Here is an 18,686-nt window from a genome sequence, read left to right on the forward strand (position 1 = left end):
CGGTTCTAAAAATACACCCGAAATATGTGTGACGCGGTGCAAGTAGATGCACTTGAATGCAGTCGAACCGAGAGGGAGAATACGCCAAGGTGTACGAGGTACGCATTCCAATGGGCGGGTTATCAGAGACGGATCCATCCCACCTTCCATGCTGGAATGCATCTCTGGTCTTTTTTCTTTCTCTCACTTTGAGGGCTTAAGGCTCGTTCATACTCGCGCGTCGTACGCTCACGAAAAACGTGGTCTGAGGAGGGAACGGCCCTCCCGGTCAGTGACACCGGTTTTAATCGGACCGAACGAGAGGGAACGCGTTCGAAAGAAATATGTCAACGATACTTTCGCGTACTTATTCGACTCCGTTCCTGGCCCCGCCATTGATTCCCATATTGCTACGGGGGAATCGACGGATCGCCTTAACCCCCGTGATATTTCGTTAAAAGATTCGCGAATCCTATCCAAATTTGTTTCTTTTATTATTTAAAAATATCAGACCAAGAGCCTAAAACGATCTTCGGTTTTTCTTCGGATACAGGCACCTAGATCTATTTCGTCTTGGACTCCACGAAGACATAACGCACCCACTGTCTTCGGCGTCATCGTTCGTTAAAATTAATTCTAGCTTATCGTTAGTGACACTCGGGTCTATTCTCGACTTCCCTGGCCTGCGAACGAAGAATTCTCTTCGATTATCCGTGCCACTGGGAATAAGACTATCACGGACGAAAGAGCTCGACAGACACGAAAATAATATGAACAAAAATTGTACAGAATATTTCCTGCAGCTGGACGAAGCTTTCGTTTTAAATATCATCGTAGTCCAGATGCAAATACACGATTTTCTTCGACTATCGAAACGTTTCTATCCATTGTCGGCTCGCGTCCTTGACCTTCTCGATCTTCGCTTCTATCTTCTCAATGAAACTTCTCGAACCACCGACGTGTGCAGCATGTTCTATTCGCGGTTATTCATGTTCGAACAACATTGACTATATTTAAACTTCTTCGTGCAATTTGCTAAAATCGCGGAGATATTCCGTTCCGCCGGAAACTGGAATTTATTTCCACAGAAATACCTGTTCCTCTGTCTCCTCGGGGAAGCTTAACGAATACAGTTTATCGTGCTCTGTAACATTCGATTGTCTATAAAATTCCAATTGTTTACTCTTTGGAATTTAAAGAAGAGTTTCTGGATATTTTTAAATGTGGCGATAAAAAGTGACCGTGGTATAATCGACGGTGCACGCGTGGGCCTTCAGAGTGTTAGGCGGATCCGCGAGTTTGGAACGACGATGGCGTTTCCGTTGCATTCGCGGATACTCGCGGCGCGCCACTCTAATTATATTCCCGCGGATTCGTCGAAATGTTCGGTGGCCGCGAACGGTGCGTAGACGACGTCAACGGTGGCCTTTGTTGTCCTAAGCTAGAGCGGAAGAAATAGACAATGACGTCAGGCCGAAATTATTGGTCTACGGTTCGACCTGGCCTTATCTTTTCGAACACACTGCGCGTTCGCGCCCAGAATGAGTAACAATACGCACACCGTGCGATCGCGGAACACAGAAACGCGTGTAATCGTGTCGTAAACCTCCTTCTACGGAAGGCTGACTATCGACGACATCGATGTGCCCCCGGGTACTCGGAGGATCGACGATTTTTGGCCCCGTGAAACGCATCGATATCGTCCGTCGAGTTTACAACCAGCGTTTCCAACCTCCGCTATCTTACTCGCGTAAAATGGTAAAACGAGAAGTGATATTTGGCAATTTTTGTACAGCATAGGAGTTTGACTGAATTATTCGAAATAATTTCACGTCTGATGGATTAAAAACGAAGTCTTCCCTCATAAGAACGGAAACAAAATGGTTCTACAAAACCAAGTCTGCATTGTCGCGTCTGGTGCATTTCCTTAGCTGCGTTGGACGCGTTGAGGCGAGGTTCCGGTTCGTTGGGTGATAAAATGAGTCATTTTCAGAAACCTGTATCCCGGAAAGAAATTATCGCACGAAATTCGAACGATCGACCGCCTACGCTCACGGTGGTACACGGGTAAACCACACACCTACGGAGTTTCATTAAAATTCGTTAAGGAGCCCCTACGCGATGAGAAACGCGACAAGCGACGGGTTCGAGACCGTTTAGAATCATTTTATAGACCCTCGCGTGCCTAAACAAAATGGCGCAACATTCGAAACAGATATCGAGGAAGTTTTTACGAAAATTGAGCGTCTCTGTTAGAGAAATTAGGGAATCGTCGAGCTGGACCCGACTCGAAGCGATTTCGAAGCCATCGCTCGTCGCGAGACATGCCTCGAGGCCACGGTTTGCGCTTCGTTGGGACGTTTTTCTCGGAACAGCGGACACGTGACCGCGAGTTTCGACTCCGGGATCAGGAAACGGGGGTCAACGGATGCTCTGTAGGTGGACACGGTTCTCGGAGGTGAGCGCGATTAGGCCCCCAATGACACATTCCGCCCGGAAGAACGTCGAACGCCACAAAGAGTCCTTGTTGCGGAGACGCGGCTCCGAGGAATCGAACTCGAGACGCTCTCCAGTCGGTCTTCTCGTCGATGACGCGGCCTGGAACGCTGGAAATGAGTTCACCTCGCTTCTTCGTCAGCTGATAAAGAAACGACGGGGGTAGCGCGACCGTATAACGACCGTAGATTAGCGTTATCGCCGCAACGTCGGCGTTTTTATTCGTCGTTCGATCGAACATTTTTCAAGTTACCAGGACAGAATTCATAGAAATGTAGGAAAAGAGCAGCCACCGAAATTGATCTCAAAACGAAATTTATCGCTGGAACGACCAGTTCACAGATTGATCTTGAAATTCGTTTAGGGCGCGCGAGAAAATTACAACGCGTTCGAGATAATATTTTTAGAGTCCGTCTGTCGGTCGAGGAATCGAAGACATTGCACGTATTTGGTGGATGTAGATAAAAAGTCGCGCGACGGATTTCAAGTTCGTTAATGTCGTAATCGTGACGCGATTACGAGTACGACGAGGGGTGTCGTGTTACCCACGTATTCACGAGGCGCTACTCCACCAACGACCAAACATACGGGAGAAGACTGATTTCTGCTCCGACTTTTGGCAAATTTCCCACAACTGCCTCCCACTGTGTCTCTCTTCATTCCCGAAATCGAATCGGCATTTACGATGGCGCTCCTAAATCTTCGACTCCGTCATCGAGATACAATTTCACCCCGCCTTGTCTGGCTTTTCTCGGTTCGCCACACTGACATCGCGATGGAACCGCCGATAACGACGTCCGGATAATGTTCGGTTCCTGTAAATAACGTTATGAAGACGAAACATTCCTCCGATCGACGCGATTCCGCGCAGCGGTTCTCAATCCCCTTCTCGGTGGACCTCGAGGAACTGCTCCAGTCTTCGCACGACTCTGTTTTATCGAAACGCTTGCGCAAAAACGATAGTAAAGAGTCGAAGATAATACTCTTGGATCGTTATGACGTTTCGAAAGCGTAAACTTAAGCTAAACAACGGCTTAGAGGTGATTTTAATTAGTATGATCGATAGGTCTTCACGGTGACATGTTCGATAGTTTTTAATTTGATACATCGAGTGTGCGAGATTGTATTGACTTTCAATTTTCGAGCAAATTTTTAACTGTCAAAGCGATAGATCTGATAAGCTATCGTTCCTTTGTATAGGAATCAATGATTACATCGCGTCGCATCTGAGGCAAAAATGGATAAAATTCTTGGCTAGATAAAACTGTCGAGCCAACAAGAAGATAAGATATTTGCTCGTTACTCTTTAAACGAAACTAAAAATTCCAATTGTGGAACATATAAGAATTTACTGTTACTTGAAAATTAAAAAAATATGCAACGATGATGATCGCTGGTTTTATATAAATTAAAATCACCCTCAGTAGTTACCATTTTGCTTCGACTCAACTTTTCACCATACGTTTCAATCTCAATAATTTCTAGCTATATATTTCTAGTCATTTAACAATCTTTCTCAATATACCGTAAGCTTGCAATCGAAATTAAGTGAAATCTGACCGGAAACCGCGTCTGAATTCCAGGCTCGAAAGGGTTAGGTCCAACCGTTGGTGAAAAGGTTGTTATCTTAAAAATTGAAGACTCGATGGCCTCGTGGTCGCAAAGAGCGATTTTTCTCGCCGGTTGAATATCGCTAAGAGGCATTTTTTATAGCTGCTCGCGGGAACCGAGGAGTAAAAAGAAACGAGGCGGGATGGAAGAGGGCGCGCGACGCGTTGGAGTAATCGTGTAAAATAAAAGAGGTGCGTGGCGTCGGGAAAACGGTAAAAAAGACGGGTAGTCGGTAGGACGCGGTGAGAAATAAAAGCGATATTTTTATATCCACGGGTGTAAGCTCGTCGGTGGCGGACGCCACCGGGCCTCGGCCTCTATTAATATCCACGGGCCGGGCTTCCTTTCGGCCTCCGCAGCAATTCTCTTCGCACAGGCGGACCAACGATCGGCCACCGGAAAGAGAGGCTGTCCGATTGGGGGGGAAAGGAAAAAAAAAATATAATTCCGCCTCCGCGTCGAACTTCCGCGAACTTCCAAGTTACGCGACAGTTGCAAGGAAAGCACCTGTCCGCCGATTTTAACCCAATTTTCCACGACCACGGATTCACGGGTCACCTACGCGCAACAATTTAATTATTCTTTCGTACAAAACGCGATCGAAACTCCCAGGTATTAACTTTTTTAAATTCAAGATCGATATCTAAAAATTTATTTTTATATCTCGAGACGTGAAATATTGCCTGTTTACCTGGGAGAAATTTCTCCGGGGAGTGACTGTGGATTCGACTGTGTTTAATTATCTCTCGACTCACCTGAAACAAACAGGAAATGTCGAGTCAGTAACGACGAATAGCAATCTTGGTTTTCGATCGAAGATAAATGGAATTTCACGATTGCTTCAGCGAATAGTGGAAGTTGGAAAGAAAAACCGCGGTCAGGGCTGAAAATATCAGAATAAATATTATTTGCGAGCAGACGGCCAGCGGCCTTGGAAAATTCGCGTGGAACTTAATAATAGGAGACTCCAGAATCCCTGACCACGGTGAAATGGCGATTAAGAGCCGCTGGTTTCGGCGAAAAGTCGTAAAATGCGGTTGGAGCGACAAGTCTCCTCGATTTGTTAACCTGACGATTCTTTCTACAGCGCCAAAAGGAATATATAAGCGATAATATAAATATAAAACAAGGAAGGAAAGAAACGAATTCCGAAAACGTCTCGGCTCGTGCCAAAGCGTCGCGTAAATAAATCAATTTTCAACATTAACGTTTGTTGCTCCGAAATGCCAACGAGGAAGAAACGGCTATATATTTATCGAGTGTACGAAACTGGCAAACGAACAATGTCGAGCACTTTTATCGGAAAGTTGTCGACGTCCGCGCCCACGATTGCGCGCCAGCGTGTCCTTGACTGCATTTGCATTTGCGCGCAAAAGGAAAAAAAAGCATACATATATATATATATATATCGCGAACGAGTTTCGTTGCCTTCCAGGCGGGACACGCGGTTCGAACAATTGAAAAATCGTGTTCGCCGCTACGAAAAACTGGTACCAGCCGTTTACGTATGCACACGCCCCGACAGTCCAAGAATTCGCGCGAGAACGAATCGCTCGAAGCGCACCGACGCGCGAAAACAAATCCTCGAACGATTAGGCCAATCTACGGTCGTTTAAAAAAATCCAACGCGTACAAGCGGACGTTTAATTGCGGCGATGGAACTTGTTAGTTAAAGACTTCTGATTCAATGTCCTTTAAAAATGTCTGTAAACTTAGATATTTAAGTTTTGATTCACGCTGATTATTAGGGGTTAGATTCCCCATATTGTGTCCGCCATATTGAATTTGGTAATTTCAATTCTGCATACGCGATCAACGACTCTAACACCACGCGAATATTTCTAAAAAAATTACTTTAAACAGTTGGGATGTTAGTCACGGAATATACCGTCGAACATACCAGTTTTCAAATATTTAACTCGTCGCTTTTGACCCTCGATCTACCCCCACCCCGTTCGTGGGTCACGCATCCGCGAACGCTTGACGTCTCGCTAGGAACGCGACCTTTGTGCTACTTCGATTAGCGGTGTCAAGTTTAAAACAATTTATTGTTCGCGGATAATTCGAATTTTTTTTTTTTTTATTCCGCGTAAAGCCCCAGAGACACGGAACTTTGGCCACGCTCGCGAACTATGCAATTACGCCGATAGCGCGGTTATGCGCGTCGAGGAACGCGATAACCGACCGCGGGAACCGAAAGATAATCGAACGTTTTATGTATTTCGATCGATAACGATGAAACCGGTAAACAGAGTCGGGCACGACTGCTGCCAGGGAACTCGACGACTGCCAAGCCGCGGAAGGAGTTGCCAGAGCATTCTTCGACGGCCACCCTCCATCATCGAACCACCAGACGTTGATATTAATTTATTAGACGAGCGAAAGAATCTTCGCGTGCTTCGGTTATGCAAGCAAATGGAATTTCGTCGTTATCGTAATCGATTCCTTCGATATTTTTTTAAATTTTAATCTACAAAACGGTGGATCAATATGCAATTGACGCGTGGCTGACAGATATAACGATTAGATTAAAACGATTACGGAGGAACTGATTCTATACGATCTTTATCTATTTAATGATATTATTGTACTTGAGGTGTTACAGTTAAATGAAACTCGTTGTGTAATCGGTAGATACGTTCTACATATGTATTTTGCTCGTAATTTTGTATGAAACTGTTATCGGAAAATATTTATTGTCGAAGGATGTTCCCGTAAGATAATCGTGGATAACGTAAATGGTCGCGAGCCTTTACGTAACGATTTTAAACCTGCCATTCATCACAGGCGCGGAAAGTTTCTTTTTCTTAGTGGGGCGTCTTCCATATTATCTGGAAACCACTGGCTAATAGCCTAGCTAGCGGGTGTCATTTGATACTGTTTAAAAAAAGCGGGCCTATGGGGGGATGACAAAGATCGACGTCGAATCGAGTCGAGGTATTCTCGGAACATCTTTTTCTATTTAAAACCCATTAGACGGTCGTTTTCGTTTTTATACCGCGATACATCCACCCTGCGGTGTATTTTATCCATTCTCCATCCACACTTAGTCCCAGACAATTTATTAATGAAAATTAAAATGAAAATTGAAGCTGTTGCTGTCGACAGTTTAAATTTCGAGTCAACCTCGAAAAAATCGACGGATAAGAATTCCAAAAATGGACGGTTCGGTTTCGATAGAAATTTTAGGACGAGATTAGAATTTTATTTATGGGGATGAAATTGGACAGGCGTGTGGGCTCGCGTTCAATTTTCTGCGGGTTCGATCCAGAGTTCGATGAACAACACCCCGACAAATGCGGCCTTCGTGGAAAGCCGTGGACCCTCGCCGGGGTCTTTTTGTATCTTCGGCAGAATTACGACGTTGCACTCGGTGCGGTGCAGCCGGCGACATCCTGCGCCGGATTCGAATTCGCGGCCTGCACCCGCTCTCGTACAGCCCGCGACAAAATACGCGACGCCATTCGACTCGAAACGCCGATTCCCTCGACCCATTTGCATCCGTACGAGAGAACGAAAAACGCGTCCTTGTCGCTCGAATAAAAGGTACGGATATTTGAAAAAAAAACAAATAGAATTCGTAAGATCGGATCGGGAGCCAAGAAATATTGGGTAACGTCGTTCCGGACGATCGGATCCTCTAAATATTGTTTCCTAACAACGATGTCGTTGATAATGCACCCGCGTGCTCGGCCAGAAGAGACCACTGTTGCATTCAAGAGCACCAGAGATAAATGACAACATCTCCCTTGGCGAGCACAATCACCCGATTTAAATATCACCCACCGTGGCCAGTCCCGAAGAACAAAGCGAGAAGCAGACTCTAAACGTCTCTAAAGCAATAGCGGGACGCTTCGACGGAAGAACGGGAATAACGTTGTTCTGGAACCCATTCAAAAGCAGAATGAACGTATTGTGAGAGGAATAGGAGCCGCGTTAAAGGCAAATGGCGGCTCCAACTCGTACGATTATCGAACATGGCGATTTAAAATGTGCAACTCGCGAACTCGACTTTTCCATGAATGCTCTTTAGGGTCTCCGTGGGTTTGACAATATTTTTACGTGCAAGCCAGTGTTTACAGCTATAAATATCCGGAGAATTTACCGTAGCGAAAGCCAAGTCTCGTTAAAGTTTATTAAACGACGCGTCAGCCCCGCCGGGGCGACGCGCGAGCCATGATGTAATTCTAAAGATCACGTATCGGTAAAATGGCCGCGAGACGTGTCGATAATTGGGACATTTACCTTATATCGTTTAATTTGGGACATTGTGTACGGCGAGTCGTAAACAGATCGGGCGTGCAACTCGTGTGGGGCAACGATTACGTTCTCGTGTGCAACGGAGCGGAGCGAAATCGGGCCTGGGTAGACATAAACAGAATTCGCGAACGGTGACTCGACGGCGACGGCTTATTTTCGATAATGACGAAAATATCGCCCGTTCCCGATACCCGAGAACGCGGTTTTATCCTCGTTCCCCTCGCCCCCTCGGTCCCTTTTCGCGTTTCTTTTCGAAAAACATGCGGTCGCCGGTGTTGTCCCCCATCCGGGCCGAACGACGGGATTCTTTTAATAGAGACTGTCCTCCAAAAGATATTTACGAAAGTTTGTTTCTATGTTTAGCGGGAACGGTGTACATAATTTACTCCGGATCCGTTTCACGCACCGCGATACTTCATTTTTCACCGGACGATCCGGCATAATCGCTTTTCTTCCCACGCGGCTGGCAGAATCCCAGCTATTGCCACATTCGTGTGTTAACCTTTATCGGAAGGAAGTCCCTCCTTCAGATAGGAGAGGTATTTTCGACCGAGGTTGGGCTACCTGTTACCATCGTTACGCAACATTGTTGTCCATCTTCGTTTCTGACGGAAAATCGCAGACATTAACGCTATGACTGCCACGTAATCCATGCATGGGCGACAGAAAAGTGGAACAGTGGAACTACTACACTTAATTCTCACGTTGAAACGTTAAACAAAATAAATTTCAATAAGTTTCGTAAATGTTAGCGAAGTTAGGAAAGCTAGTATTACAAGTTTTAAATTGTGTAGTTTACGATCGTCTAAAATCAAAGTTTTACGGTTTCGAACTGGCTGAATATTTGGAAAAGTTACAGGTATTATTCAAGGTGATTTTATATTAAAGCTCTGAAGTTTGGTGAACAAATCGAGTCCTTTCTTTTAGACAAGACCAATTATTTTCTGCTTGAAAAAAATTTTTCTAAAATAACGGTCTCTTAACGACAGCTGGTGAATTATCAGCGACTCGTTTCCCAAGAATGAGACGCGTGATTGGTCTTGTTAAAAGTGCATTGTCGAGTGACATTTTCAGTCCGGTCACGATGGAATCTTCGAAAGCTCCGTAATTTCATTATTACAGCGCAATTAGAATCGTTCCCATTTAAGAAGCAAGTCTTCCATAATTTTCGTAAAAGAATTACAGGCTCGTAAAGAGAGAAATATGAATTTTAACGACTCGGATCGGTTCGCTGGAGAAGCTCGAACCGTTCTCGCGCCGCTGGCGGTCATTTATTTATCTTTTGGATCGTTGGCGCGCGCGTCCTTGGTACTCGTTAGCCGCGTCGAATAATTAGACACCGGGGATAGCTCTTCGAACGACGCGAAACAGAAAAGAATGCTAATGACGAGGAACGCGTTATCGGCGTGACGCTATAATCGGCTAACGACACGCGGAATTTATGCCGAGTCCTTCCAACGTGGCGATAGCGCGTCGAAATGCACTGTATCGGTGCAACAAACGCGCCCACGTCGCGACGAGGCGTCGTCGGAAATCGTGGAAACCCTCGAGCAGATACGGGCAGCTGTTCGCTAGAGATTACGAGAAACCAGAACGAAAATTTCTATTATTCGCTGGACCAGAATAGATGCCGCGACTCGACAAATTTCTCCCTTCGAACGCGATCGAAAGCATCGATGAACTTTCGATTCAACAGCTTTGAATGAACGTTGAATTTTCCTGAATATTGAACGGTGTTAAAATTATTCTTCAGGTCCGATGGTCTCTTCGAGTTCCATGCTCGACGTCTGTGAAATCTGTTTCGTATCGGTGTTTGCGATGTACGGATACCGAGACTCGTAAGACTACAGAGGAAGAGCACGCTTCACTTCTGCTTTTCTTCTGTAATTTTACGATTTAACATTTAGAATTGGGTTAACCACATTTATTTTTAGGCCAGAGGAATTTAGAGAATAGTAATGTATTCAGGCACGTCGGTACGTTCAGAATTTTTCAACCGATGTATTATTCTCTATTCTCGAAAATGGGATACGTTTTCGACGCGTAATCTGCCATTCGCACGATCAAAAACGTGCACGTTGCATTTGCCGCGAAAAATGGCGCGCAAACGTCTTACGCGTTTCGAATTTCGCGTGGCTGTGGCTCGCGGAACGAAAAATATGCGGCAGAAATCTTAATTTATCCACGATACGCAACAGAGCAACGAATAAGAATTATTTCCTATAAAAATTGTTGCTGCTGTAATTCACGTTTTTATAATTTTAAAAAATGCTACCAGATACAAATTTCAATCATAAATCTCTTGCATACTCTTTTGAAATTTGTATCTGGTAGCGTTTTTAAAAATGATAAAATGCGAACGTTTATTTTTTAATTTGCAACTCGAAACGCTGGCCACGGATAAGAATTTTGTCCATCGACGTGCGTGGTCGCGTCGAAATTCCTTTTTCTACGCAGCTCCGTGGAGCGGGCCGAGAGACAAGACGCACGTGGCGCGCGTCGTAGATCGGTATTTTTATCGATCGACACGAGATCGCTCCCTCCGACGAAAAATTTATTTTCGCGGTGACCAACGCGGCCCAGGAAGCCCCGTAGCCGTCGACGACACCACCGTAGTCGTCGTCGTCGTCGTCGTGGTCGTCGTCGTAGTTTGCCTTCGTCTTCGTCGTTGTCTTCGCGAGCGGGGCTCGACCCGGCTCGCGCGTTTCGCAAAGGCACCTTCTAGAAATAGAACGCCCAAATAATTTGCCTCGGATTACCAGCGACGCGTCGCTGACTCTCTCTATCTCTTTCTCCCTCCTTTATCTTGCTTTTTACACCGTATCCGATACATCGGTTCTTTTCGAAACGTCCCTCGATCGCCTCCATTTTCCTTCCCCCGAAAATCCCGCCTCCACGATTCTCCGCGTTATCGAACAAATTTCCAAGCATACGATATAAATTTCAACGCGTATTTCATTTATTTAGAATCTCTTATAATCGTAAATTTTATCATTTTGGTTATCGTAAATTCCTCGATTAGCTTTCATTTATATTAATTTGGTAAATTAGATAGATAAGCGATAGACGTTCGACCAGCAGTCTTGACCAAATACCCTACTATCAATTAATAATAACATTCAATGAGGGCGATAAAACATTCTAATCGATTAAACCGACAGTTGACAGTAAACATCGGAATCGATGGTTTCGTCGAGTCGAAGGTTCCTCGAAGATTAGTTTTTTAAAAAATGCCACGAACTGCGATCCAGTGTCGAGCGTTTCTTTTAGGTCCCCTTGAAACGTTCACGAGTAGCCACGCAACGTAAATTTTTCTTTTTTTAATGATGCTGTATTACGACTACGACTCCTGCAACCGTTCGTCCGCGAATATCCAGAGGCCGTAAATCTCGGAACATTGTAGGAACGCTACTAATATGTTAACAACATTCTGAGTACGTAAAGTTTCGAGCGGTAAATACGGATAATTGTTGATGTCATAAAATGGCGAACGATGCTCGCGTCTCCAGAATTTACGACTCCTCCGATCCGCTGACAGGGGAACACTGCGAACTGTCAGACGTCGGTTTCGATGAAACTCTCCGCGAACGTTCAAAGGCTAAGAACCGTTTCAGAATTTGTTGCTTCCACTTTACGACTCTAAAGGAGGATGATTTTTGAGTCACAGAAGATACGAATGTTTCGGATAAAAGATTGCTCCTGGAGGTCTGCAAACCAGTAGCTAAACGTTAGAACACTTTTGGTATGTAAATTAATGTTTTTGAATTGATGGAAACAGGTGCAGTTGATAGTTTTAATAATGAAATAAAAATATAAGGGGGTAAATAAAAAGAGTGATTCGCCCCCAACATCGTCTGTGCAAAATTCCAGAAAAGTGGTGTCTGACCAACACTCGACAGCGTCCATATTCTACTTACTCGTGGTGTCCACGTTCTCTTTGATTCCCGTCGCGATTAGGGTCGAAAGTTAGCAATGTTTTTCCTTAATTTGCACCCAAAAAGTTTCTGGATATCTTTCGTAATTTACGAGTCGCAAATAAAATTGAAAGGTTCGACGCAAGGGATGGTTTCGCGAAGCTTCGTTAAAATCAGCGTGTCTGACAGTTCGCAGCGCTTCCCTCGCGAGACGTCAGAGCTTTTGCAACGCGGTGGGGGAGGGATTAGCGCGCGGGGGATCTATAAATCGTCGTTAATAGTTGCCACGACGAAACAGCGAGGTTCGTTCTAGCGATTACACGCGATTAATTCGTAATTCCGGCTCGGGTGGGAGATTCTGACATCCGGGGACTCGTATTTCTCTCCTTTCCGAGAAGCTCGGAGGAGGCGGCCGGACGTCGTATTTGCGGCCTCGTAAAATAAACGGAGCACGTGCTGCTAAGAAGGCCAAGTTCGAAATGTCGATTGCAAGATAAAACTGTTGAACGCCATTCGGTACGGGATCCACCCGCGCTCGCGATCGATTCATCGAACCGTGAACCATCGACACTCGAACAGTCAAAATTCGACCATCCAGCGCGCCCTATTTTCTCGACAGCTATCCCAAGCTTTCTCATCCATACGTTTAATACTTTTTAAACGTATAATTTATACTTTGTAATGTAATTAATACTTTACATCGATTCTCAACGTTGCAATCTGTTACAATTTATACGTACTTCTAAGTTTATAATATTCAGGGTGCTCGGCCAACCCTGGGAAAAATTTTAATGAGAGATTCTAGAAGCCAAAATAAGGTGAACATGAAGAATACCAATTTGTTGATGGAGGCTTCGTTAAGAAGTTATTAACGTTTAAAGTTCCGCCCGTACTGAATTTTTTTCTCGAAAATGCGCAAGATTTCGGTGGTATGTCTATTCACCAAAAATGATTGTAATTGATCCCCTCAACAGAAAATAATTTTTTTAGAACGATTTGAAATTTTTTAATTTCGTCGAAAAATTTCAAACCTTCTCAAATTTTTTTCTCGAAAGTGGATAGGATTTCAGGGGTATGTCTATCCACCAAAAATGATTGTAACTGATCCCCGCAACAGAAAATAATTTTTTTAGAACGATTTGAAATTTTTTAATTTCGTCGAAAAATTTCAAACCTTCTCGAATTTTTTTCTAGAAAGTGGGTAGGATTTCGGGGGTATGTCTATTCACCAAAAATGCTTGTAACTGACCCCCGCAACCGAAAATAATTTTTTCAGAACGATTTGAAATCTTTTTTTTCCGTCGAAAAATTTCAAACCTTCTCAAATTTTTTTCTCGAAAGTGGATAGAATTTCGGGGGTATGTCTATCCACCAAAAATGATTGTAACTGACCCCCGCAACAGAAAATAATTTTTTTAGAACGATTTGAAATTTTTTAATTTCGTCGAAAAATTTCAAACCTTCTCGAATTTTTTTCTAGAAAGTGGGTAGGATTTCGGGGGTATGTCTATTCACCAAAAATGATTGTAACTGACCCTCGCAACCGAAAATAATTTTTTCAGAACGATTTGAAATCTTTTTTTTCCGTCGAAAAATTTCACACCTTCTCGAATTTTTTTCTAGAAAGTGGGTAAGATTTCGAGGGTATGACTAATGACCAAAAACGATTGTAATGGACCCCCGTAACTAAAAATAATTTTTTTAGAACGATTTGAAAAATTTTTTTTTCGCCGAAAAATTTCAGCTCATTCCCGATTTTTTTTCTCGAAAGTGGATAGGATTTCGAAGGTATGTGTGTTCACCAAAAATGATTGTAATTGACCCCCGCAACCGAAAATAATTTTTCCAGAACGATTTGAAATTTTTGAATTTAATTTAATATCTTTTTAACGAAGGGTCCATCAACAAATTGGTATTCTTGAGTTTCGTCTTATTTTGGCCTCTAGAATCTCCCATTAAAATTTTTCCCAGGGGTGGTCGAACACCTTGTATACGTGGACCGCCACGAGGCAAGTCGTGTCACATTCTGTTTTCATCCGTTATAATAACGCAGCTAATGACTCGCTGTAAGCAGAAACAACACAGGTTGCCAAATGTCAGTATTTATCATATCTCCTAACGTTAATGGTGTCAAATGGAATCATTAGACAGTTTAAATGTGGACTAATGAGGTTCCGAGCGGTGATGTCACACGCAATACAGAGACAGAAGGACTTTGAGACTGTATTTTTCAAACGTTTACGCATTTTACTCTCACTCCATGACCACGTATCGTTTCAAAGTTACACTAATTTCAACTCTTCACCGACGCGCGCAATTATGGCTCATTCTACTTCAAGGATACCGACACGTACACGTCCACTTAATTTCCAAGTTATTTTGTAACGTACAGACTAAGCGCTACAATTTTCGAATAATTATTCGCGATTAAATTCTTCAATGACACAACGCTGTCACACTGTCGCGAAGTTTATACAGCAACGCATTAAAGTGAAAATCACAGGAAAGAATATACAGGGATGTGCGAATGGCTCTGTAAATATGGGTATGAATGGAACCTAACCGAGCTACGATCTCCCTCAGGCTGGAAGGCATTTCTTTAAACATTTACTTTCCCAATCGCGTTAATCAAGCTCCAGTTACAATCGTAAATTTTATTTTAATTCCGTTTGTGCTTGAAATGGCTCGAATCGAACCGCAGAAAACGCAGAATTCCCCCATCCGTTAAATCGAGATTTCGCCGTGTTACTCTCGCGGAATTGTTTCGTTTTTGGAGCAACAATCCGTAACGCTATGTCCGTTTATACGAGTGGAAGCTTCCGTGTAGCAACGTGCTTCTGCAACTGGTTATAAACTATAATCCCCCGTGCGAGGAGCGGGGCAATTCGGCCGGTATGCTATAATATTCGTTAATAATAGACATGACAGTGAAAACTAGCACGGTCAGACCGGCGAGAAGATGCTCGGCCGGGGGAATCCGTCGCGACGCCTCTGGCGGGATCGACGCCGGGCGTGCCGTGGCGGATAAACGAAGAAAGTTTTGAAAATTCGCTCGAAAGTTCGCGGTTACGCCAGGCTAGCCAAAAGCTTCTCGTGTTACAGCGAGCCTCGTCGCCAAAACACGGCGGCGACGACGAGCCGCGCGTTTCGCACGTAGTTGGCAGCGATTTCTACCGATGCGCGTGAAATAATTTGGCGTTTGCTGGCGGATTACGTAACCGCCGTTTCGCAGACAGCGACGACGGAAAAGGACGCGTCTCTTTTGCTCGTAAAATAGTATTTTTTTTCATCGAAGCGATCGTCGCCAGCGCCCGGGGACGTCCTAGACGACCGTGAACGCACCGCGAGTACTAAAACGATGAAATCCCGCGGTAAATTATTTAAAAAATGTGTAATCCTGAGGGAAACGCGGTACTCGAGATATCGGAGAATTGTTTTCGAGATTCGCTAAATCGCGCGGTCCTCCGTGTCAGCGCTGACACGCGCGCGTTAAAACCGATCGTGACATCAGCGAATACGGCCGATACGACGATGATAAATCATCGATCCGATAAATATCCGACGTTTTCGCGCAATCAGCGCGCCACGACGATTTTATCGATCCCCGTGACACGCAGGATCGAGGAGTTGTCGACTCGGGATAAAAATTATGACAGACGAATAAGGGGTCAATCGGTGATCTTCGAATGGTGAATCGAAGTTTGCATTATGGAAATATTAATGTTTAAAGTCGATACGTTGACTGTCGCGGTGGTCACCGGTGACCGGCGCTCATTGACACACTCCTATCGAATCGTCGCGCCTATAATTTAAAGAAATGTGGATATCTGTACAGGGAAAACTGGTGTCAACGCGGTTAACGTTATTTCATCAACCTTGGTGCACTTCCCCCCGCGGACACTCTCTGTTTTTACGCGACGAACAAAGTCGTTGGACGAAGATGGCGAAGCTGGGATGGCCCACCTAACCCACAATCGCACAGTGTACAAACAAAAATAGAATCGTCGATCCATCGGGATCCATCGGTCTCCGATGGGAGTAAAATTTCGTCCGCGCGTCGTTAGACAGCCGGCCGTGCAATCTAAACTCATCGGCAATTGTTTCCAATCGGCGTTACGGCGGGAAATTAATAGAGCGCCATCGAGTCCAATGAAAATCACATTTCGCGGAATAGACGCGTCGATCCACGGATGGAAGCTGTCAGACGCGACCCTGAACGGGTCCACCGGGGGAATCGCGGCGAAGAAAGACAACCGGGCGCCAAGGTGATCGCCCAAGAAAGAAGAAAGCAACTGACCTTCTGCACGACGAGGGGTGTGCCAAAGTCCTTGCCACCCTGAAGACGGAAGCCCCACGGGGATCCGTCGAACCTGGAGAGCTTGACGCTGATCAGCTGGGCCATTGTCACTGTACGTGTTATCGTTCACCTGACGATTATTTTTTTTTTTTTGTTTAAAAAGAAAAACTGAATCCTCTGTCGCGCGACGAACGACGCTCGGTGCGAGTACGAGAATTTCCTGGCGAACCAGCGCGCGCTGAGATTCAAGAGCAAAGAGAATGCACGTTGCACCGGGTCGGTCACGGTTGACGTCTGCCTTTTGGCGAGGAGGCGGAATCGCGCGGTTAGGGAGAACGGCACGTACGTTCCTGAAGAACGCGCAGACCGGAGTAAAGGTATAACAGACGTCGAGGACGGTCAGTCGGCCAGCGGGGCCTGCCTGGCTGCCTTCCTTCCATCCGATTCGACTCTGCCGCCGCTCGTGCTGGGGGCGGGGATAGGGATAGAGACCCAACGCACGCGGGAAGGAACGAGAACGCGATCCGGAATCGCCGTGGGAGGGGGATGGAAGCAAAGACGACGAACGGAGGGCGAGTTTCGAGCGGAAAAAGGAAGGAAACACCGATCAGGATTTATCTATTTCGGCTGTGCAACGAGCTTTTCGCTGCGCTTTTCCTACCGATACGCTCGCAAAACCCATTCCTTGTAATTCCAAATAACAAAGCTCCCGGGAAAAGGTTCCAAGATCCTCCAGACCAGAATAGTTAAAGTGGTAGCAAAATTAAGGAAGATATTTTCATCAGCGTGGGAGGCTAAGAAACTGAAAGTAATACGAGAATGTAGAGTTAATCTATAGTAATAGATTAGTACAGTTTTGCAAGAAGGTTCGAAGATGGTTCAGAGCAGAATACTTCCTCAAAATGGCATCAAAATTAACGGTATTTCCATCAACATAGGAGCAATAGATTAGTACAGTTGCTTTGCAAAAAGTACTCAAAAAAGGTTCGAAGATCGTCCAACCCAGAATGCTTCCTCAACACTTTTCACTAAGGAGCTAAAAAAATGAATTCTCAAGATTAGATGTTAAAGAAAGTAACTCTAAATAGGACTCCAAAATTTTATCGAGACTATAAAAATAAGTTCTATAGGAAATTGTGGGTATTCCAGTTTCCAAATGTTTAAAAACAAAGTTTCGATTTCAAGTATTGCAGTCAAGTATTGATATTTCCCACCAACATAGGCTCTTAAGAAAAGAGCAGGAGCATTACAATTAATTTCCTCCTAGAATATAAAAAATTGGGGGGCAAGCCTATCTAAAAATCATTTGATCCAAAGAGTTTCCAAACGTACAACACCGTAGAGTTCAAGAAAACAGTATATATCGTTTCGAAGAGGATCTATAGAAGACAGGAACGTAATAGAATGTCTTTTGCACGCGATTCGGGTAAAGGGGGGCACCGCGAGGGTATCGAAACGATTAGGGGACTAGGATCGAAACGAAAGGGACACCGGGAGGCTTGAAACGAGAGCGAAGCAGCTAGAGGCGGAGGACGGCGAAGAGGAGGATGCGGTATCAGGATGGCATTCTCGACATCTGCGTCCGTCCTTTTCCCTCCGTCGAGCCTCTCCTCCTCGAGCGGTGCTGATTCTTACCACTCCACCTTCTGTCGTTGCTCCCGGTGTCTTGACCCTGGCGAGAAGCACCTTGCTCGGTGCACCGTCCGCCCATGCAGTTCTCTTTGCCATAATTCATTCGCGAAGCCAGAGGGACGATCGATCGGCTAACGGGCACTCCGTAGTTTCTCCCTTTGCCTCGCTGTGCCAGTCGGTCGAGCGCGAATCAACGACCCGATAAAATCAATCCATCGATAACGTCTTTATTAAACGGAGAGCCAATTGATCGCGTTCGTAATGCGGGATCCAAGGGTCCGAAACCGCGAACGCTGGCTCACAGGAACCGTTGGACTCTGATTTTTGGGGCCACTCGAGAACATTTGTTTATTCGGCACACGTCGGTGTTGAAATATCTCGGTGCACGGCTGCCAGCGAATCCGACCAAATACTTGGAATGTCTCGGAGATTGAGAAACCCTACGACGGATCGTCTGCTCGGAGCACTTTCCATAAACTGAACATCACAGGTTCTTC

The 18,686-nt window shown here is 45.0% G+C and overlaps 1 protein-coding gene across 1 annotated transcript in view; it reads right to left on the bottom strand.

Moving 5' to 3' along the window:
* LOC143351793 (PDZ and LIM domain protein Zasp) overlaps window positions 1-17,032 on the bottom strand; it is a 42,595-nt gene extending 25,563 nt beyond the window's left edge. The window contains exon 1 of the mRNA XM_076783721.1: window positions 16,558-17,032. Coding sequence (XP_076639836.1) covers window positions 16,558-16,662 — 105 coding nt within the window. The 5' untranslated portion in view covers window positions 16,663-17,032. The remainder of the gene's footprint in view (window positions 1-16,557) is intronic.
* Window positions 17,033-18,686: the final 1,654 nt, after the last annotated feature.

Source organism: Colletes latitarsis, chromosome 2, assembly GCF_051014445.1.
Source record: "Colletes latitarsis isolate SP2378_abdomen chromosome 2, iyColLati1, whole genome shotgun sequence".
Classification (NCBI taxonomy): Eukaryota; Metazoa; Arthropoda; class Insecta; order Hymenoptera; family Colletidae; genus Colletes; species Colletes latitarsis.